Source organism: Schistocerca piceifrons, chromosome 2, assembly GCF_021461385.2.
Source record: "Schistocerca piceifrons isolate TAMUIC-IGC-003096 chromosome 2, iqSchPice1.1, whole genome shotgun sequence".
NCBI classification, from domain to species: domain Eukaryota; kingdom Metazoa; phylum Arthropoda; class Insecta; order Orthoptera; family Acrididae; genus Schistocerca; species Schistocerca piceifrons.
The window spans coordinates 1062758497-1062781384 of NC_060139.1; the positions used below are offsets into that span (position 1 = coordinate 1062758497).

General features: G+C 45.3%; 1 protein-coding gene across 1 annotated transcript in view; it reads right to left on the reverse strand.

The window, feature by feature from the left end:
• Positions 1-22888, reverse strand: part of LOC124776123 (nectin-2-like) — a 212963-nt gene that overhangs the window by 108220 nt on the left and 81855 nt on the right. Inside the window, exon 5 of the mRNA XM_047250962.1 lies at positions 18677-18811. Within this exon, the coding sequence (XP_047106918.1) occupies positions 18677-18811 (135 nt within the window). The remainder of the gene's footprint in view (positions 1-18676; positions 18812-22888) is intronic.

The window sequence follows — 22888 nt, forward strand, 5'->3', positions numbered from 1 at the left end:
TGTCTTTGCTGCCAGTCCTTCCTACCAGTCTTCGCAGCCAGATCTTACCATCACCATTGGTCATCGTCAGTGATTGCCAGACAAAAACCGTCGCTGCTAGTCTCGATCAGCCAACGACCACCGTCTCTGCCCACAACTCTGATGTCCACATCATCTGTTCACACCTGCACCCCAAACCTACCTCCCCTTACAACTTTACCTCCCACTCACTGTCCTCTCGTGCTCTTCCCATCTACTCCACGTTCCCCACTACTCGGATGACATAAACTGTTTACCTGATCACACAAGCTGCATCCCCATTCTTAACTAACTACTCATTTGCAGATGACGCCATTCCAGCATACTCTGCTGATCCGTTGCCGCCGCTGCCACTGCCATCATCAATTTTAGAACTGCACCAGTCAGCAGCGTCATCTGCTCTGACCGATGCTCCATTGCCACCGCCATCATCACATCTGTGTCCATAAGTAGCAGCCCCATCAATACCTACTTCACCGACACTCAACCCTTTTATACACTGATGCTATGACTTCATCAGCCACACCAATATCCAACCCTTTTACCTGTCGCTACTGTGACTACATCAGCCACACATTCATCTGCTTCAACCCAATCAGCTCCAATATCGAAAAATAAAAGCCATGCAAAAACCTGTTCCACTCCACAGCCAATAACCTACGACACCTCATCCTGAAACTAACTCTGCAAACCATCTGCTACAGGTACTCCACCGACCTCTGAACCCCAAAAACCCTCCCACACCAAGTCTACGCATCAGAAACTATGAAGTCCACTTTCACCCCATCCCCAACATCTCATCCAAAACATTCTTTCATCATTTCACGTTTAGATGTGAAACGCCTCAATCCACCAACATTATCTCTCAACATAAAAATGTACATTTGAGATCTCAAAATATCACAATTGATACCCCACAAATCAATAATCAAGTCTACTGATCCTGACTTCCAAACCACCTGCCTCACAGAGTACGTTCCTTCACTTTTGATACATATTGATCCTACGAATCACAGCTGGGGAGGTTGACTGGGAACTCAGTTCTTATCCCGACTGCAATATCCGAACAGCTCTCTGTATTCGCCACCTCTCCTGACCCACTTTCCTCGTCTACCTTTGTCTTTTTCTTTTCGCAAGTTCCTAGTATTATAGATCATCTTCTGCAGCCTACATCTATCAACGCAAAAATGAAGCAGAACCTTCCTGATCCCAAGCCTATCCTTGCCACAAATGCCTTATCTAAAATCACTTCTTATTTCTGGATTGCAGAAACCAGGCCACCTGCCCCCACATTAAACCTAACGACCTGTGCCAGCGCCCTTCTAAATTTGTCCTCATCCGTCCTTAACACAAAAATCAATCCTATCCAACGTATACCCACAGTTTATAGGCAAACCCCCTACAAACACAGCTTGAAATGACTGTCCTGAACCGCCCCCTTGACACACCACTTCAGCCAACATCTTCTCACGCGCTGCTGCCTTCTCCAAAGACATCATCCATTTTATTACCACTGTCCTTTAAAATATCCTCCTATTCCAACGCTCAAGTATCTTGCGTCAGGTCACCGCGGCTACCTGTACAGTTTTCCATTTAAATAGCACTGTCACTTAATCTCTAAGCTACTTCCACCGCCTATTTCCCTCACTCGACGCCCTCTTCTATTTCGTTCTCACTCAACATTTTAGCAGCCTCTCAAAGCCCATGCCCCACACCCCTCTTCCCCAGTACGCAACATCCAGTCTCACACAACAGCATAACTGGTTCCTTCCCACCCACAACCCACAACATTTTCTCCTCCTTCACTTGATTGGCAGTTGTTTTCATCCTTGGTTCAATAGCCACCCTGTTCTCTTCCATCTACACTTTACTTGATATTGTTCATCAAGTAAAAGCTTTAGCACTATCCTCTGCATCTCATCGTCTCCGAACAGCTCGCCAGTCAACGTCACGTCCATCACATCAGCACCACTCAAAAGTTTCTGCCGTCTCTGTTCACCTTCTTTGTTGTAAACACTACCGCAGGCTGAAGAGCGTCTATATTGCTGCTGCCAGGCTGCCGCCCCCGTGAAGGGGAATGAAATGACAAAAAAAAAAAAAGAAAAGGCCAGCGGGCAAGGTATGTGCGAGAGCATTCCTACGAGAGTTCTAGCGAGTGCCAGTCGGAGTCCCATTTCCAGCCGCCCCCGCTACCACTCCAGTTTATCGTCACTCACCCGTCCGAAGAAGGATGCTCTGTTCTTTGACAACGTGCGTCCCGCTATGCAGTGCCTGCACCGGACAGAAGACTGTAGTATGCACGAATTGGACATAGTTGCAGAGCAGGATTTACGGGTTGCTTTTTCATCCTTTATTTGCAGGAGAAACAGAAACATAAGTGTAAGTGCCATTAGTGTTGCCAGCATGCGTTCATTCAAAACGAAAATACGGTGATGTGTCAAGCGACACACAGACAGAAAATGTTTATACAGTCATGAGCCAAAATATTATGACCACCTGGTAATAGCTTGTTTGTCAAGCTTTGGAACGAAATACGTGACTGATTCTGAGTATTAGGAATCCGACAGTTCGTTGGTAGGTTTGTGGAGGGATATGGCATGCTATCTCTACACACAGGTCATGCAGTTCGCATAAATAACGGGCTGATGATTTGCGTACGCGGTGATGTCACCCGATAGCGACCCAGATGGGTTCCGTAGAATTTACACCAGGCGGACCTGGTCTGCGAGACATCAACGTGAATACACTATAATGCTCCTCAAACCCTGTAGGTCGGTTCTGGCTCCGAGACACAGACAGTTCTACTGCTGAAACATGAAATCGCCGCCGGGGAAGACATCAAGCAGATGGTTCGTAGCCGTCAGCGTGCCTTTCATTACTACCACAGGTCTCATGCAAGCACAGGCACGCGTAGCATAATACTGTTGCCACCAGCTTGGGTCCGTGGCACACTACACGTTTCGAGCCGCCGTTTACCTCGATGACGGTGACTGTGGAGACGACTTTCGACCTGATACAGCAGAAATGTGATTCGCCCGAAAAGCCGACACGTTTCCATTGATCAGCGGACGAGTCCCGATGGTCTCGTGCCCACTGAACTCGTAACTGACGATGTCATTGGGTCAACATTTGAAGACGTATGGGTGTTGTGCTGCGGAGCTCCACGTTCAAGAATGTACGATGAATGATGTGATCTGAAACACCTGTGCGTACACCAGCAATGTGCTCTTCCTGCAGGGATGCCACAGATCGCCATCTATCTTACTTTACAGGGCAGGCAAGACTGGGAACCCCAATTTCTGTGAAGAGTCGTGTAAGTCAAATCATTTAACGCCTTGTGGTAGTTTCACTGTCCTTCTACGCATTTCCGTATACGTTCACGACAGCAGCACGTGAAAATTCAATGAGATCCGCCGTTTTCGAGATACAGGCTCTGTTTGATGATTACGTGCTCGTTGTCGAAGCCGATTCTTTCAATGAATTTCACCATTTGCAGCTCGTAACTCCGCTACGGTGATCCCCTGTCTGCTCCGCTGACATACTTTTGTTACCACGTCACGCACCCGTAACGCAACCTAGTGGAATCCAGCGTCGCGGTGGGCAGCGGTCATAATATTTTTCTTATCAGTGTATAGCGTCCACTGTTGTTGTCAGACTAGGTGATAACATGTGAGGTTCTTTCTGTTCTTGAATGTGTTTATTTTTCCAAATAGTACGTTAACTGGCCGGCCGGAGTGGCCGAGCGGTTCTAGGCGCTACAGTCTAGAACCGCGGGACCGCTACGGTCGCAGGTTCGAATCCTGCCTCGGGCATGGATGTGTGTGATGTCCTTAGGTTAGTTAGGTTTAAGTAGTTCTAAGTTCTAGGGGACTGATGAACACAGCAGTTAAGTCCCATAGTGCTCAGAGCCATTTGAACCAAGCCAGTATGTTAACTGGAACTCTGCAGATGACAGAAGACAACTTGCAGCCTTGAGCAGTGCTGCAGTATAGGACGGCAGCGAGTAGGAAGCCGGTTCCCTCGGAGGCAGTGGTAAGGGCTGGACCATACAGTATAGCGATCACGAATCAAGAGGGAGGGTCAGAGGAATGCGAGCCTTGATTTTGGCGAACCGCTAATTTTACTTTATTAAATATTAATGATTTATGTTCACTTTTGTCATACCTAGTAGTACGAGGCGCCAATGGCTAATCAGAGCTTCTCTACAATAACAACGCTGTTCAGTAAACCAGTAAATTCAGTAAGCAAATGAATATTGTTAACTTACATATGAAATACGATGGGGCCACGAAATTTTACGATTTAAGGAAGAGATTTCGGCTGCATGCCAATCTCGCCTGTTCTTATTTAACAGTCGGTTTTACTCAGCTCTCGGGTTTTATTAACTTTTTGATAGAAATTTCTTCATAATTTAAAGCTGTTACCACTTTAAGGTGTTTGCTGAAGTACGCAACGTAATGACATCCCAGGGCTTGTCTCGTACGAATTAGCTACCTGCAGCACCACTTGTTGTTAGCATCGCAGGCTGCCGGATTACATCTCCTGAAGAATCCAGTGCGGGACAAGGGCTACATAGGGGGCAAAATCTGTGACAGCCTCACATAGGACAGGAGGACAGGTACGACAAAATCCTGCACGCCTGTTCACTAAGATAATCCATAAAAAGGTCATTTTAACTTGATCAATAACCGGTGGGAAGGCTTGAGCAGTATATGGTACTGTACGTCTCCTATGCCACTTTCTACGGAATCACGCCTCTTCCGATTTTCAGCTGAGCCAGTTTCTCTTGCAACGATAATTTGCGGCGTCATTGGCATATAGTAAACAAAGATTATACATCAGAATTACAGTATGTCTTTTCATTGAAATTATCATACCCATAATTTCAAATCACGGTGAAGGGCAGTTTCATGGAAAGTCCAATGTATCTTAAAAAGTTAGAGCGCAGTTCAGGGTGCCAGTTCTATTTGCGTGAAAATCAAATAATTTAATACCTTGACTGAAACGTGTTCACACGACACAGAACTGTTAAAAACGCAGAAAGATGGTTCAAATGGCTCTGAGCACTATGGGAATCAACATCTTAGGTCATAAGTCCCCTAGAACTTAGAACTACTTAAACCTAACTAACCTCAGGACATCACACACACCCATGCCCGAGGCAGGATTCGAACCTGCGACCGTAGAAGTCCCGCGGTTCCGGACTGCAGCGCCAGAACCGCTAGACCACCGCGGACGGCAACGCAGAAAGGCAGAGATACCTACAGAAATGTTACAGTATTGTATTGTGTATATAATATCACTGCACTTGACTGGAGCACTGCAAATCTGAAATCAGATTCAGTCAAGGCAAAGAATCTTGATAGTTGTCGATTCAGTTTTATCAAAGTTTCAGTCAATTGATATTAATGAAAATATCGTCTCCTGAGTGAAATTAGTATAAAGTTATTTTTGGTCGCGTGGTAGATTCAAGCTCAGTAACTTCTTCAAAAAGCTTCTTAAATAGCGTGTCAAGAAATTAGCTAAGCAGTGCTCTCATATTGGTGAGATTAGTTCATGGAAGTTACTCTTACAGAAATTGTTCCGTCACTGCGACTAATAAAGATTCTGACTTTCATTAAATGTTATTTTGGGTATATTTCTTAAAAAGAAACCAAAAGTAGAAAATTCAGTACCAACGTAAGAACTGACAGAACCATTTCGCATTAAAAGTGAGGAACAATTTCAAGCAATTTCATGCTGAAGATGAAAGTATATTACGTTAGGCCAGAACCTACTTTTCGTTAGTGTAACTTTAGGTTATTATCGAGGAAGAGTATTACGACTAAAGCAATCGAGCCGACTCTGACCGAGTGCTTCCAACATGTCTTTCATCAGAAACGAAAAAAGAGGAAGACTGGAGTACTCCACAGAATTACGTCGCAATATCATGGGTGTTACCTTTCATGTCCGTGACACAACAGTTTTCCTGTGCGCTTATTACTTACCTAATTTGTATGCGTCGTGCATGTATTTCATTAAACATTTCAAGAAACATTAAAAGATTGTTCGATGTTTATGAGAAACTGAAATGCCTGGGGCGGTAAAGAAAAATAAAACTTATTAACCGTGGATTCTTCATCAGACTACACACAGCAATAGTTGCATTCCTTTTTAGCTTACGAACTACTTATATCAGGTACTTTTCATATGGCGACATGAGCTTCGCTATATGTGTGTGTCATTTGTATCCAAAAGAATATGATATCTGTTGTCGAAATGGGTACACGCGGCGAGTGACAGCTAGGTCAAAAGGAGTTCTGCTGAAAAAACCAAGGGAAAAGGTATAGCATTTTTCATATTTCGATTGAGCCATCTCGTATTTTCACAGCAGAAACATGGTGACAGAATCGGAAGATGTCAAAAGTGTGTGGTTTACCCATTAGAAACTTTAAAATCAAGCACTAAGACGACTACGGAATAATTATGGAATTAGCCGGCCGCGGTGGCCTTGCGGTTCTAGGCGCTGCAGTCCGGAACCGCGGGACTGCTACGGACGCAGGTTCGAATCCTGCCTCGGGCATGGATGTGTGTGATGTCCTTAGGTTAGTTAGGTTTAAGTTCTAGGGGACTGATGACCTAAGATGTTAAGTCCCATAGTGCTAAGAGCCAATTATGGAATTACTCAGAAAAAGCCATAGTGACATTAGTATAGGGAAATGAGACCTAGACAATCACGAAGAGTAAGAATCGACGTATATAAACGTCTTAACTGAGGTTTCTATTAAGATTAAAACAGTAAATAGAAGTGACCGACAGAAAAGTGAAGACATCAGAAGACAACGTCATACAATCTTCCATAAATAAATTGGTGACTTTGGTAGATAATGGACTCTTCAAAGCTTTTCCATCAGTTTGTTCAAAATATTTGTCACTGACTCAAATTTTCACTCTGCAGTGGAGTGTGCTGTTATGAAACTTCCTGGCAGATTAAAACTGTGTGCCGGACCGAGACTCGCATTCGGGACCTTTGCCTTTCACGGGCAAGTGCTCTAACAACTGAGCATCCCAAGCACGACTCACACCCCGTCCGCACAGCTTTAATTCCGTCAGTACCTCGTCTCCTACCTCCAAAACTTCACGGAAACTGTCCTGCGAACGTAGCAGAACTAGCACTCCTGAAAGAAAGGATATAGCGAGACATGGCTTAGCCACAGCCTGGGGGATATTTCCAGAACAAAATTTTCATTCTGCAGTGGAGTGTGAGCAGATATGAAACTTCCTGCAGATTGAGACTGTGTGCCGTACCGAGACTCGAACTCTGGACCTTTACTTTTCGCGGGAAAGTGCTCTACCAGGTGAGCTAACCAAGCACGATTCACGACCCGAACTCACAATTTTAATTCCGCCAGTGTCTCCTCTCCTACTTTGTAAATTTTACAAAAGTTCTCCTGCGAACGTAGCAGAATTAGCACACCAGGAAGAAAGGATACTGCGCAGACATGGCTTTGTCCACAGCCTGGGAGATGTTTCCAGAACTAAGTTTTCACTCTGCATCGGTGTGTGCGCAGATATGACACTTCCTGACAGATATAGGACTGTGTGACGGAACGAAACTCGAACTCTGGACCTTTGCATTCCGGACCTTTGAATTCCGCGGGCAACTGCTCCACCAACTGAGCTACCCAAGCACTACTGAAGACCCGTCTTCACATCTTTAATTGCACCAGTACCTCGTCTCCTACATTCCAAACCTCACAGAACCTCTACTGCGAACCTAGGAGAACAAGCACTCCAGGAAGAAGGGATCTTGCGGAGGCATCGCTTTGTCACTGTGTGGGGGCTTCCGATTCTGGACGTAGTGGTCTGAGGACGATGAGACACTGAGACACAGCATTTACAGCAAAACCAATGCATATGGACCAGTATCTACATGCAACGAGTAGTCATGCAACAAACGAGAACACGGGGGGTCCAGTGGAATTATACAACCTGGGAAATGTAAACCTTGACATAAGAGATGGATTTCCTTAAGCGATTCTTAAGCAGAATGGCAACACTGACAAACGGATCCGTCGTGCCATCAGGTTAAGGCCTTCACTGGAACCAGCAGAAGATTCATGTGGATCTGTTGCTTTCCTACCACATGATGGAGGCACAGATTCTAAGATAGGAAAGATTTTGAAAAGACGTAACATCAAAAGTGTATTTCCTCCGTCAGTCAATAGATTAAAGCGCTCCTTGGGTCGCTGAAAGATGACCTAAGACTGAGTACGTCCCGTGAATACGAAAAGCGTTACCGTTGTGGCAACTGCATTCGCAACGCACTTTGGAAGTAGTATTCACATATACCATTCAACGGGGCAGAGATATTTATCATTGTACGACACATAGTCCAGGAGGTATGACGTTATAAACACTGAGGTACATGTAAAACTGCCATGTCATGCAACACATTGAAAGTTATTAATTCCTTACAACTTCATCTATTCCGAACACATTTCGGAGACAGCATGCAGATGAACCTAAATGTACCTAGAAAAATATATCAAGTACGACGCAGAAGATATGACGCCATACACAATGAGACGCGTGAAAACTTCCGCTTCATGAATGACGTTTACATTTACTACTTTCTTACTACTAACTGTAGCCACAGTACATTTCACAGACAGTAGCCACATGTACTATCCGATATACTTGCAAAGTGATATCATTGTACAGCAGATAGTTCAAAAGATACGACCTCATCAACCTTGAGCTGCATGGAAGTGAAACTGCAGGGCGGATTTCACTAGAGATATAGGTGAAATATGTGTACAAATACGTGTGAAATATGTTAATTATATGTGAACTGTAGTTGAATTGTTTGTACGTGGGCAAAGCCATGTGTAAAGGGCTCATCCTGAGCCCCTGTAACTATTTCAACCGAAATATTACGGGGTGAGTGGTATAACGTGGAGAGAGAAGAGAGATTTACAGACAGCGATTAGAAAGGAAGCGATGGGCACAAATAGAGGAAGTGTAAATGGCCAGGAAGTGGGGAGCTTAAAATGGGCAGAGAGATAGGAAGGAGGGGATGTATTTGGATGGGGTAGGGGAAGAGACAGAATTTTAGTGAAAAGGAGATGAAGGGAGGGGGACTGAGCAGATGGCCAGAGGGGCAGAAGCAAATAGTCAGAGAAAGTTGAGGAGGAGTTGGACAGAGAGGGTTACTGAGAAGATGGACATTTGACGGTGTGATCAGGGGATGGAGGGGGTACGAGAAGATGGAATCGGAGGACGAAGGAGGAGACGGACAGAGGGGGAAGAAACGGACAGAGGGGTTGGGACCATATTGTCAGAGGGAGGGAGAGGAGGAGATGGACAGGTGGTGGAAGGAAATGGACTGAATGTGGAGGTGGAGCAAGTGGAAAGAGTGTGAGGAACGAGGAGATGGAACTGAAGGTGGAGGAGAGATCGGTTTGGGAGAGGGAGCAAGCGATGGATGAGGGGGAGAAGCAGATGGACAGAAGGGGAGCAGCAGACCCACAGAAAGAGTGGGGAGGAGGAGATAAACATGGAGAGAAGGTAGCAGGTGATGGACACAGAGAGGGGTAGGCGAGGAGATAGACACAGATGTTTGCAGAGCAAATGAATGGAGAATGATATACAGGACATAGAATCCCGTCTGAGGCCTGTGATCCTTTTCATGCTAATAATTGGCAACGAATGCTGTACAATCGCAATAAAGTCATGAGATGTTCAATTGACTCTTTTATTAGAATATGTTACGTGTCTCGGGATTACACCCATCTTCAGACATCTGTTACAGAAAAGTACAAAACATAAGCGAACAGCACACTCAACACGTCTCAACGTTGCAGAAAATGAGATATGGTCATATGAGTTACATACCACAAACGTCAACTCCTTCCTTACCAACTAGGCGAACAGCCTTGACAACTCACAGAAAGTGTCGAATAACATATGACTGCGACACAAGCAGTCTTGAAGCAGAGTGTCAAAGAGGTGGGCAGAGACAAGAGTGGGAGGAGACAGAATTGCCAGGGTGAGGAGGAGATGGAATTGAGTGGGATCAACAGATGGACATAGGGGGGGGGGGGGAGAAGGAACAGATGGACAGAGAAGGCGAGAGTAAATTGACAAAGAGGTGGTACAGGAGGAAATGAACAGGGAGATGGATAAAATGGGAGGAAGAGAAGAACATTGAGAGTTGAAGGAAGGAATGTAACTGGAGGGGGCAGGAGGAGATGAACAGAGGGGGAAGGAGCGGATATGCAGAGGAGAAAGAAACGCATGGACTGAGGGAGCAAGTTGATAGATAGAGATGGGATGGGAATGAATAGAGAGAGAGGTTATGATGAGACATATAGAGATGGAGAGGAGGAGTAGATGGACCGACGGAGGGGTAGAAGGAGATGGACAGAGAGTGGAGATTGGAGAAAGTGAATGGTGAGAAGGTGTTGAGGAGATGGACAGGAAGGGCGTGAAAAAAGAGAACGACAGGGTGAGGGGGAAGGAGGAGATGGAATAACAAAAGACTGCCATAAATACATAGCACAGGAATGGCAGGTGCACGGCAAGTTATAAGCGGAGAGAAGGTGTACACATTCAGTAAAATTTGGACTTCTGCTTATTATGACTTGAAAAAGAAAACAACGTTCGTTGACTCGTCCAGCGGAATGTTTTGACAGAGGTACTCGATACCGATTCATTGTTTTTGATGTACTTTCACTTCCGTTGGGCGTATAAAAGCGCCGACGTTCGCGATATGAATCATTTCCGGTGATACAAGCAAACAGCCCTCTCACCTGAAAACAGCGGCCAGATGGACCGCGGAAACACTGCGTGTAGATGACTCTATGGTACCGCTACGAAACAAACAGGAATGTCACCAGGTAGTACGTTAGAAATGCCCATGTTGTCAGACGATGATGCGTGTTTCGAATCCTTTCTATGCACAATTGTTTCGCTTTCCGGAGACTACATGCCATTGCATCACAATTTAATTCAATGCCTGCAAGTTACTGTGAGAATTCTCCGACTGTCAGTCGTTAACCGTAAGCTGTGATAAGCTCTGCGGTGCGTGAAGTAACACGACTGTCACTTGTTTTTCGAAGTAGCGAAACGAAGACCATGCGGCAGGCAGTTGTTATGAAATGTGAATTGTTTGTAAATACGGAACACTCACGCATTGATTACTGCAGACCTCTTACCACATGAATTTTTCATTTTAGGCCATCATTTCCTTATCTCAAACACAGTGTTCAGTGTCTTTTACCGACTGTACAATTTTAACCCTTAAGTTTTGTTGTGCCCTGTGCCAAAGTCGTGCAAGGAAAATAATGAAGCTTTTGTGAGCCACCTGCTTTTAACTTTTATCTCTTTCACCATACTCTGTTGACTATCTGTCTGTCGTCTGACAAGATCTTTAATAAAATAAATAAAATAACTGAGAAGTTCCATGAAGCGAGAATCGGTGCATATAACTATGTTGGGGCATACGAGGAGACAGTCATCAGCACACTGACACACAGAGGACGGATATCGTGCAGAATCTATCGTATGATCTAAAATGTCTAAAAATATTTAATAAAATGACGGGCAGCATTCCACTCACTTTAGACTTGCATCTTTGTGTTATTTTTAATGTATGGCGGTATGGGCATTTTCCAGTACACCAAATAGCGCCTTGTTTCTGATCAATAATGGAAAACTTTTACATGCCCCCCCCCCCCCCAAAAAAAAAGGAGACTACTCGCAATACTATTTCAGTAGCGTTTCGGTGCTTTATTGGTCTACTAATCGATTCCGTTTACTACTGGAAACATTCGGTAGGGACCGCTATTCTCATTTCGTAACGAATTTTGTACTAATGAGCAGGTTTGATTTTACATAACTCACGATTCAGCTATGACGACAAAAGAAAACAGTGCAAATACCAAGCTCTACGGCGAATTAAAAATGGACGGAAACTGCGATCAGCATGCTGCTAGATTTTTTTTCATATCACCTCGGATTTTAGGTCACCGTTGATACACAGTGCTTTAGATGCGTCTTTAAAAGAAATAATTGAGAGGAGTTAAATCTGGAGTCTATGATGATTGAGTCACTAATCCATCGATCAAGAGCTAGTTTACCTAATGGCTTCCTAGTCAAAAAAGAAGTACAGTGTATGCTTGATACCCATCAACCACATTAACAACTAAACAACTATGTTGCTACCTCTACTAAGTCTTTCGGTGCATTTTGGGTACACCCAGAGCGCTGCTCACCATTTAATCCTCGATCGTTTGCAAAACTATTTAGAAAAGATATCTGTATGGTGCAAAAATCTTCAACTGATCCTAAATAATGAAAAATGTGATGTTATCCACATGAGTGTTAGGAGGAATCTGTTAAACTTCGGTTATAGGATAAATGAGTCAGATCTAAAGGCCGTAAATTCAACTAAATACCTACGAACATTAATTACGACCAGCTTGAATAGGAAAGGACACACAGAAAATATTGTGGTGTAGAGGCAAACCAAAGACTGCGTTTTATTATCAGAATACTTAGAAAATGTAACTAAAGAGACTGCCTACGCTACGCTTGTCCGTCCCCTTTTGTGGTACTGCTGCGCAGTCCGGGATTCTTACCAGATAAAATTAAGTGGGTACATCGAAAAAGTTGAAAGAAGGGCAGCACGTTTTTTATTGTCGCTAAATAGGGGACAGAGTGTCACGGACACGATACAGGTTTTAGGATGGACAGCATTAAAACAAAGGCGGTTTCCTTACGGCGGAATCTTCTCACGAAATTTCAATCACCAACTTTGCCCTCCAAATTCCAAAATATTTTGTTGACACCGACCTATATAGGGAGACACGATCATCATAAGGGAAATCAGAGCTCGCTCGGTAGGTTATAGGAGTTCGTTTTTTCCGCGCGCTGTTCGAGATTGGAATAACAGAATTATAGTGACGGTCGTTAATGAACCCTCTGCCAGGCATGTAACTGCGATTTGGAGAGTATTCGTGTAGATCCATCCATGTAGATCTAGATCAAAGAATGAAGTCAGGTAACTGTGTCATGGATGAGGTCACAACTGGTGTCTGTGCTCCAGACATTCTGTTTGATTTGCCGGCGTAGCCAGTGAGGTTTGCTTATGACCAACAGCGACCATTGTGTATATTTATCACGCCGCTAGAGTAGAAAGAGGTTTCATCAGTGCATGGTAAAACATGTGGCAGTCATGATTTTGACTAAGAAACTGGTGTAGAAGGTGATTCATTTTTGTATATCATCTTCGATGTACTGCTGACGAATATGGATGAGATACGAACGTAAACAAGTAACATGTAGAATTCTACAGTCAATTCTGCAGTCGATATGTCTGCTCACCCCGAATTCTGCGCAGTTCTTCATATAAACGATGTGGCTCGAGATTTCCTACAGCAAGAACATTGCAGTAGTGTCTTCTCTCACGGATCCTCTGACTTGTGTATTACGAAAGTGGGTCGATATCGGGATCCTACTAAGAATCGCATAGTCACTTAAAAATACGTCGTAGCCAGAGACGAGTGAAGACCAGCACACAATCCCTTGAATATGTTACTGCTGTAGCTCCTCTTGTTAGACCCGAGTAATGGCGCTGGCTGTGAGAGTACTCCATGTACCGCTCCAGCGTCCCACGTCTCCTATACCACGCACAAATGATAGGCGGCAAGAACGATAGTTTGTGGATCTCATTGTGAGTTCTAATTCTCCTAGCCCTCCCTCCATGGGCAGTTTGCGAAAATACTTTGGGGAAGCAGTATGTTGGCTGACCCTTCTAGGAAAGTAGGCTTCAGGAGTTATAACAGTAAATCAAGGAGTGATTCGCAGTACGTCTCTTGTAGAGTTTGCCATTCGAGTTAGGTGAAGATATCTCTCTCCCATGGTTACCAAACGAACTTCTGAAGAAACGTGCTGCTCTTCTGCCCATCTTGTCTTTTTCATCAATCCATCCTACGTAGTAATGGTACCAGAACGGCGAGAGGTATGCAGGTTTCCTGAGAAGTCTTTCTCAACCTGTCATTTGCCTTTCCCACGGCTAGTTTGAAGTTCGACAACCGTGTGATCATAAAATGATGGGTCTCCTCACCTTTTTTTTATGGCCAGTAAGTTACATATATTTGTGATGAGACTACATTGTCAATACCTGCTCCAAACATCGATATTTTGCAGGTTCTTCTTCATATCGGCACAATTGACAAACATTTCTACTTCTCGGTGTACAGGAGAATCATGCAGGAACTGCCTCATGGATCTTCTGACATCCTCTAGGAAAATTATGCATATTATGGAGATCAACCGATCTACACTCCTGGAAATTGAAATAAGAACACCGTGAATTCATTGTTCCAGGAAGGGGAAACTTTATTGACACATTCCTGGGGTCAGATACATCACATGATCACACTGACAGAACCACAGGCACATAGACAAGGCAACAGAGCATGCACAATGTCGGCACTAGTACAGTGTATATCCACCTTTCGCAGCAATGCAGGCTGCTATTCTCCCATGGAGACGATCGTACAGATGCTGGATGTAGTCCTGTGGAACGGCTTGCCATGCCATTTCCACCTGGCGCCTCAGTTGGACCAGCGTTCGTGCTGGACGTGCAGACCGCGTGAGACGACGCTTCATCCAGTCCCAAACGTGCTCAATGGGGGACAGATCCGGAGATTTTGCTGGCCAGGGTAGTTGACTTACACCTTCTAGAGCACGTTGGGTGGCACGGGATACATGCGGACGTGCATTGTCCTGTTGGAACAGCAAGTTCCCTTGCCGGTCTAGGAATGGTAGAACGATGGGTTCGATGACGGTTTGGATGTACCGTGCACTATTCAGTGTCCCCTCGACGATCACCAGTGGTGTACGGCCAGTGTAGGAGATCGCTCCCCACACCATGATGCCGGGTGTTGGCCCTGTGTGCCTCGATCGTATGCAGTCCTGATTGTGGCGCTCACCTGCACGGCGCCAAACACGCATACGACCATCATTGGCACCAAGGCAGAAGCGACTCTCATCGCTGAAGACGACACGTCTCCATTCGTCCCTCCATTCACGCCTGTCGCGACACCACTGGAGGCGGGCTGCACGATGTTGGGGCGTGAGCGGAAGACGGCCTAACGGTGTGCGGAACCGTAGCCCAGCTTCATGGAGACGGTTGCGAATGGTCCTCGCCGATACCCCAGGAGCAACAGTGTCCCTAATTTGCTGGGAAGTGGCGGTGCGGTCCCCTACGGCACTGCGTAGGATCCTACGGTCTTGGCGTGCATCCGTGCGTCGCTGCGGTCCGGTCCCAGGTCGACGGGCACGTGCACCTTCCGCCGACCACTGGCGACAACATCGATGTACTGTGGAGACCTCACGCCCCACGTGTTGAGCAATTCGGCGGTACGTCCACCCGGCCTCCCGCATGCCCACTATACGCCCTCGCTCAAAGTCCGTCAACTGCACATACGGTTCACGTCCACGCTGTCGCGGCATGCTACCAGTGTTAAAGACTGCGATGGAGCTCCGTATGCCACGGCAAACTGGCTGACACTGACGGCGGCGGTGCACAAATGCTGCGCAGCTAGCGCCATTCGACGGCCAACACCGCGGTTCCTGGTGTGTCCGCTGTGCCGTGCGTGTGATCATTGCTTGTACAGCCCTCTCGCAGTGTCCGGAGCAAGTATGGTGGGTCTGACACACCGGTGTCAATGTGTTCTTTTTTCCATTTCCAGGAGTGTATAACACTTGTTTGCGGTACGTCCAATGTTATTTTTACGTCTACTAAAGATTTGTCTCTCTTAAGAATAACATGCTGTGATCTACACCGTCCGGTCATTTAAATCTCCCCACCTGTCAAAAGCCTCAGTAACCACCTTTTGTAGCGCGGACAGCACCAAGACGTACAGGAAGGGACTCAGTGAAGTTGTGGAAGGCACCGTCTGGAATGCGGAGCCACTGCCGTGACCTATACAAGCTGACACCACGACATATAAATATGTCAACTTGTATAAAGTAGACATGGCTTAAAGGCAAATCATCTGCACTTGGTAATGGCCTAAGGCCGAAATTGCAATACTGGAAATAAAAAGTTTAACAGTCACTGGCGTAAACATGATGTTTTTCATGTTGCATTTCCTTGCTGGTAGATGCCGTCGTGCCGAGGACAAGTAAAATACATGCAGTGGTGGGCATGGTTCCGAAGCATAGACCCATAATTGTGTTGATCCTCTGTGACTTCCAGAATGACGAGGTCACCCGGGTAATGTGACGAAAATATTTCCGAGACCTTAGCGCTCCCTCCTGCTTGGATCCTTTCGTCGACATATCTGATGGAGCATAAAACATGACCCATTGGAAGAGTCCAGCTGTCGCTACTTAGTGGGCGTCCAGATACGGTACAGGCGTGCAAATTCCAGCCTTCGATGCCGATGAAGAGCAGTAGGAACGGTTGCATGGACCAGCCGCCTGCTGTGGAGGCCCATATGCAGCAACATCTGCTCAGCAGTCGTTCGAGAGGACCTGTTGGTGGCCCCTTAATTCATGTGGGTGGTGGGCTGCTCAATAGTTGCACGCCAGCTCGCCCGTACACATTTCCACAGCGGTTTTTGATAGCGCCATTTTGCCATATATGGTGTACTGTACTTTAACCACGACGGCACAAGTTAGCCGTTTCAGAAAAGCTTTCACCCTTGTCCCGAAAGCCAATGATCATTCACTTTTCGACGTCAGATAAATCGCTCAGTTTCCGTTGTTCAAAAACTTCTGCAATGTTTCCCGCATTTCCGCATTACTCCCACTCAACGTCATGCTTTATACACTGAAGAACCAAAGAAACTGGTACACTTGCCTAACATCGTGTAGGGAGCGCGTGAGCAAGGAGAAGTGCGGCATCACGACGTGGCATAGACTCGACTAATGTAGTGCTGGAGGGAACTGACACCATGAATCTTGCAGGTTTGTCCATAAATCCGTAGGAGTACAAAGGGGTGGAGATCTCTTCTGACAGCACGTCTCAACGAATCAAAGATATGCTCAATAACGTTTGTCTGGTGATTTGGTAGCCAGCGGAAGTGTTTAAACTCAGAAGAGTGCTTCTGGAGCCACTCTGTAGCAATTCTGGATGTGTGAGATGTCGTATTGTCCTGCTGGAACTGACCAAGCCCGTCAAATTGCACAATGGACATCAATTAATTCAGGTGATCGGACATTGTCCTTACGTATGTGTCACCTGTCGGATTCGTATCCGGACATATCAGGGGTTCCGTATCGCTCCAAATTCACACGCTCTACACCATTACAGAGCCTCCACCAGCTTGAACAGTACCTTGCTAACATGCTGGGTCCATGGGTTCGTGAGGTTGTTTCCATACTCGTAAACGTCCATCCCCTGGATACAATTTCAAACGAGACTCGTCCGACCAGGCAACTTGTTTCCAGTTATGAACAGTCCAATGTCGTTGTTGACGGACCCAGACGAGTCGTAAAGCTTTGTGTCGTGCAGTCATCAAGTGTATGCGAGCGGGCCTTCGGCTCCGAAAGCCCATATGGATGGTGTTTTGTTGAATGGTTCGCACACTGACACTTGTTGAGCACCCAGCGTTGAAATCTGCAGAAATTTGCGTTGAACGATTCCATTCAGCCGTCATTGGTCCCATTCTTTCAGGATCTTTCTCCAGCCGCAGCGGTGTCGATTTGATGTATCGGATTGCTGATATTCGCGGTACACTCGTGAAACGGTCGTACGGGAAAATACCCACATCATCGTTACATCGGAGATGCTATGTTTCATCGCTCGTTCGCAGACTATAACGCCACATACATTCAAAGTCACTTAAATCTTAATAACCTGTCATCGTAGCAGCAGTAATCGGTCTGTGAACTACGCCAGACACTTGTCTTGTATAGGCGTTGCCGATCGCAGTGTCGTATTCTGTCTGTTTATACGTTTCTGCATTTGAATACGCATGCATACACCCGTTTCTTTGGCGCTTCTGTGTATATCCTTGACTGCTAGTGGTAGCACCTGCCGTCAGTGAGTGATCAGTGCATGTCGAACATAGGCGCTGATCATATTAATATGATTGGACAGTGTATTTGCAAGCAAGCCCTCGGTCTAGTCACTAATCTGTTCCAGTATTCCGTACACACAAATTTGGTTTATTAGATGACAGTGCGGAACTGTACAAGCTTGACATATTATAGCATTCAGTCGATATTGTAGAAACTCACACTCGAGATTGAAGTGGCTGTTTTAGACACAAAAGACACTGAGATAGTAGCGTGGGTTTCATCTGAAGTTGAGGAGGTAGTGTGCTACACTCAAATAGGTACTGAATGAATAGTATGAAATTCTTAGATCAATTGCGAGGAAACTGGAAATTTCTTAATTACCTTCAGGTTGAAATTGAAATTTGTGGTAAGGTCTTACGGGACCAAACTGCTGAGGCCCTCGGTCCGTAGGCTTATACACTACTTAATCTAACTTAAACTAACTTACGCTATGGACAACGCAGACAGCCATGCCTGAGGGAGGACTCGAACCTCCGACGTGGGGAGCCATGAGAACGGTGGTAAGGCGCCCTATACCGCGTGGCTACTTCTCGCGGCGATCAATTGTGAGGATGAGGCAGTATTGTGATGTACTCACAGATGACGTTGAGGTAGTAGCCGATGGAGCTGGCGTCGCGACTGGTGCACTTGTACCAGCCCATGTGCTCGCGGCTGATGGAGCTGAAGTTGAGGAAACCATCGTTGGACTGGGCTACCGGCGGCGCGCCGTCATCTGCACAACACAGGGAATCAAGTCAACAGCTAGCACATCTGCGAGACATAAAACTCATACAACAGGGTATATTTTATTCTGCTTGCCGCTCTGCGACGCCAATGTACTGCATACTTTCAACGTTTTCCATCTTATTAATTTTTTTGAATCAGGTGCAATGTCAGCAATCGAAACATAGTTCAAATAGAAAGTTTATAGTAAATATCACAAATTTCCTCTTTAATTGCGGAAGTTGTCAGCCATTCCCTTGTCACTAGTTCCATCTTTAATTACGGAAGTACAATGTATTAGGCATACTTGCAGCACTTGTGACTTCACTGAGACCGTTTTACACAGAGTTGGAAAGACTGGAGGAAAGGGTTCAGACAACACATAGTCCAACATTACTCTACGTCTCCAAATGCAAAGGAACATTTTCTATCTTTTTTCTGTTCTTGCTTCCATTGTCTAGGAAAAGTGCAAACTATCTCCCGTACCACCATGAATTTTCTTAAGGCAGTCTAATAACACACTGCGTAACGGAATTAGAGGATCACATTCTCGGAACCCTCTAATTATTCCGGATTGTGATGTATGAGTTTGAAATATGGTTCGAAGGTGCCGACAGCGTGGCGCCCTGCGACGTCATCTTTACGGACTCGGCGGCGCTTCTGACAGCAAAACTGTCGACACGTGGCCACAGCTCAGGGGTTCACGTGAGGTGTGAGGTGTGTTAATGATAGCACATTAGCACCAAATTTCAGGACTGTTCTGCCTAAAGTCATCATTGACATGTCACGTGATGAGAAGGTGCCGCACCTCTTCATACACATTTCACTCCTTCTTTTGACCCTTACATGAGAGGAGTTAGAGTGTAGGAATCATCCGGGTTTCTTACGTCTGGGTGACGAAAACATTTCAGAGGCAACGCCACTCAGATTCGTCAGGGAAGGGGCTTGTGGGGGTGGTATGTCCAAGGAAACAGAGAAATCTATCATAAATCTAAAGTCAGGGCCGTTTCCATGCGAACAACGCCCTACAAATTCAAACTAAGCCGAGAAGCGCATGACAATTTTGACTGCTGTGATAAGTATTATATCGGTCAAACCGGCCTCTCTTTTGACGTAAAGTTTAAAGAAAATTTACAGCCAAGTATCAAAATTGCCTTTGGGTTACACTTACCAGAGAACGGCCATATTATGGACAACGTTGAGAAAAATATGCAGATTGCGAAAAGGTCATGCTGTCGATTTACTGGAAGAGCTTGAAATTTGTAAATCCAAAAACCAGGAACCGGTAAAAGCACCTAATGCCTACTTTGTCTGATGAGGTTTTACGCCTGTCGCATGTGTATTTGCCCTCCGTTTACATAGTATAAACTGCATCACACATTTGCTCTATTTTCTTCTTTGTTCGTTTTACTCTAGTGTTTGTTTGTCACTCCTCTGTTTATGCAATACATTGCATTAACAAGATAATCTTATTAAGCCACTGTTACAATATTTTATTACGATTTACTTGGAACTGTGTGTCACATGGTACGTTAGGCCCTCTGGCGATTAAGTTCCTCCGACTTCTCGTCTATGCTGCATTATGGCGGCTATACCAACAGATGTCGCTGATTACTTACTCTAGTCTTTTCTTATCATCCCTTTCGCTTCTTCCTCTAATTATTCCGTCAACTTTGCAATAATTTATTGGCCCCATAGCTAGTGGGTGCGGTGCATTATCAACATGACCTCTATATTTAATTTATGTTCTGTTGTGGCAACTGACGAAGGAAGTCCCTTCTGCTACATTTTCAGAGGCGAGCAGATCAGCACTAATTTTTCCCAAGTTGTATTATCATTTTTACAATTTCTATACTATAATCAAACACCAGCAAAAATTTCGTTGCTGTAAGACTAGCAGTTTTCGAGAGAGAAAACATTTTATTCGCTAAAAAGATGTTTTTCAGCTCTGTTTACACAACGAAACATCAGTCCATCTCCAATAAGGTTACAGCTAGAGCGGTGAAATTTTAGCTGGAATTATATTTAACATGTTCTCATAACATCGTGTGAAACATTGACTAAAATGCTGTTACTTTAGGGACAAACGTGGATTCAACGAAATTTAGACTTACCTCTAAATTCTCCGTAAGCTCTGTAATTATGTAAAGTAAAAATGAACACTGTATTTTTTGTGTTCTTCTTTGTTGCATGAACGTTGTGGTAATGAGACGAGCGCCGACGGCTGTTCTTCGTGCTGCACAAAAATTTCGAATCGCTGGATTTATATTTCACCTGTCCTCTACTGGGAAAAGCCTAAGGCAGAGAAAACTCTTCTGCGACGACAGTTAGGAGATGGATGATGTATCCCGTATTGAATATCATTGTTCTAATCAGTACTATGCATGCTATTACTGAAAGTCTCACTGCGTAGCATTGGAGTGCATTCTTTTGTGTTGAACACACCAACGTGAAGTGACGTTTGAATACAAAAGGTAATACGGTAATTGTGTTTTGTATATTTTGTGTAATAAACAAGCCGAAATGATTTCTGAAGACAAAAGGTAAAAATTGACTTTTGTATGTTTGTTGAAATATTTATGAAGACAGTCATTCGCAGATGTGCGTTGCTGGAGGTTTAAATCAATTGCTCACATACACTGAAAAAACTAATTAGTGAACAGTACAGGATTGAAGGAGTGTTATCTGTGGTTCGGAAATAGTTCACCGAGATTTATAGGGTGGTAAGAAATAATCTGAAAAGCTTGTAAGGTTTGTGGAGCGTATGTTGGGCTGAGAAATATTTCTTAAGGAAAACTTTCGATACAATGCGCAGTTTCTGAGGTAATTAGCATGGAGGGTTAGGCAATCATGCCGTCGCTCGCAAATTGAAGCTGCCCGCCAAAGACGATGTCGCCAACCGTGTCCTTCATCAGTTTTCTAAAACCCAATAAGAGAGCAATACAAACCATGGACATGGTACGGTAGTAAGGATATAACCCGAACCGAAGGCTGAGCAGCCACGTGAGCTACAATATACGCTATGAGAACAACTAACACTAATTGTATCTGGCGGGCTGCTTCAATTTACGCGCTCAACGGCCTCGCTGACTAACTTCAATTCTAACTGACTAGGAAACTGCGCAAAATGTCTATTTTCTTTTTCTTAACAGTTATGTATCAGCGAACACATCCTGCAACGCGCTATTCCTGCAACACGGGCTGTTCCGGTTGTTTCCCACAACCGTGCATTTAAAAGGGGCTCCTCGTCCAGGCCGTGAAGCCCTAAGGGCTGCCTGCCGGCCGTGTCATCCTGTGCCTTGCGGAGTCAGGGGGATGCGGTACGGAGGGACAACAAGTGTTCAGCACAGCACATCTCCCGGCCGTTTTGCAGACTTCCCACACCGTAGAGCAGCTACTCCTCGGGTAGGTAGCTCCTCAAGTGCCGTCACGAGGTGAGCGCACCTCGTACTAGTCTTACCACCAATGGAAAAATACGCATCTGTAGCGGGAATCAAACCCGCGCCCTCCACACACCAGCCATGTGCGCTGATCACTCGACTGCGGTGGCGGACCAGAGATATATGTATAACAGTGTTAGGTGATTAAACATCGCGATCCGTTAACAAAATGGGGGTAGGAAAGTACTTTACTGAGAGCAACTGAAAATAATCGAAGAACTCACTGATATAGAAAATACTTAATTTCTTATTTGACTGTTGTATACACCAGACATTAGGTGCTTATTAGGTATTATAGTTGGTTGCGGAGATGACGTGCGAACGGCCTTGCCGCAGTAGTAACATCGGGTTCCGTGAGATATCCGAAGTGCTGTCGCGCTTGGCTAGCACTTTCGAGTGCTGTTACAAGGGGGTGGACTCAGCCCTTGTGAGGCGAATTGAGGAGCTACTTGACTGAGAAGTCACGAAAACGGACGACGTCTGGGAGACCGGTGTGCTGACCACATGCCTCTCCGTATCCGCATCTGGAGACGCCTAAGGGTTGAGGATGACACCGCGGTCGGTCGGTAACTTTGGGCGTTTAAGGCCTGTGCGGATGGTGTTTGTTCGTTTCTTCCCACAGATAGCACGACCAGTCGACAACTAAG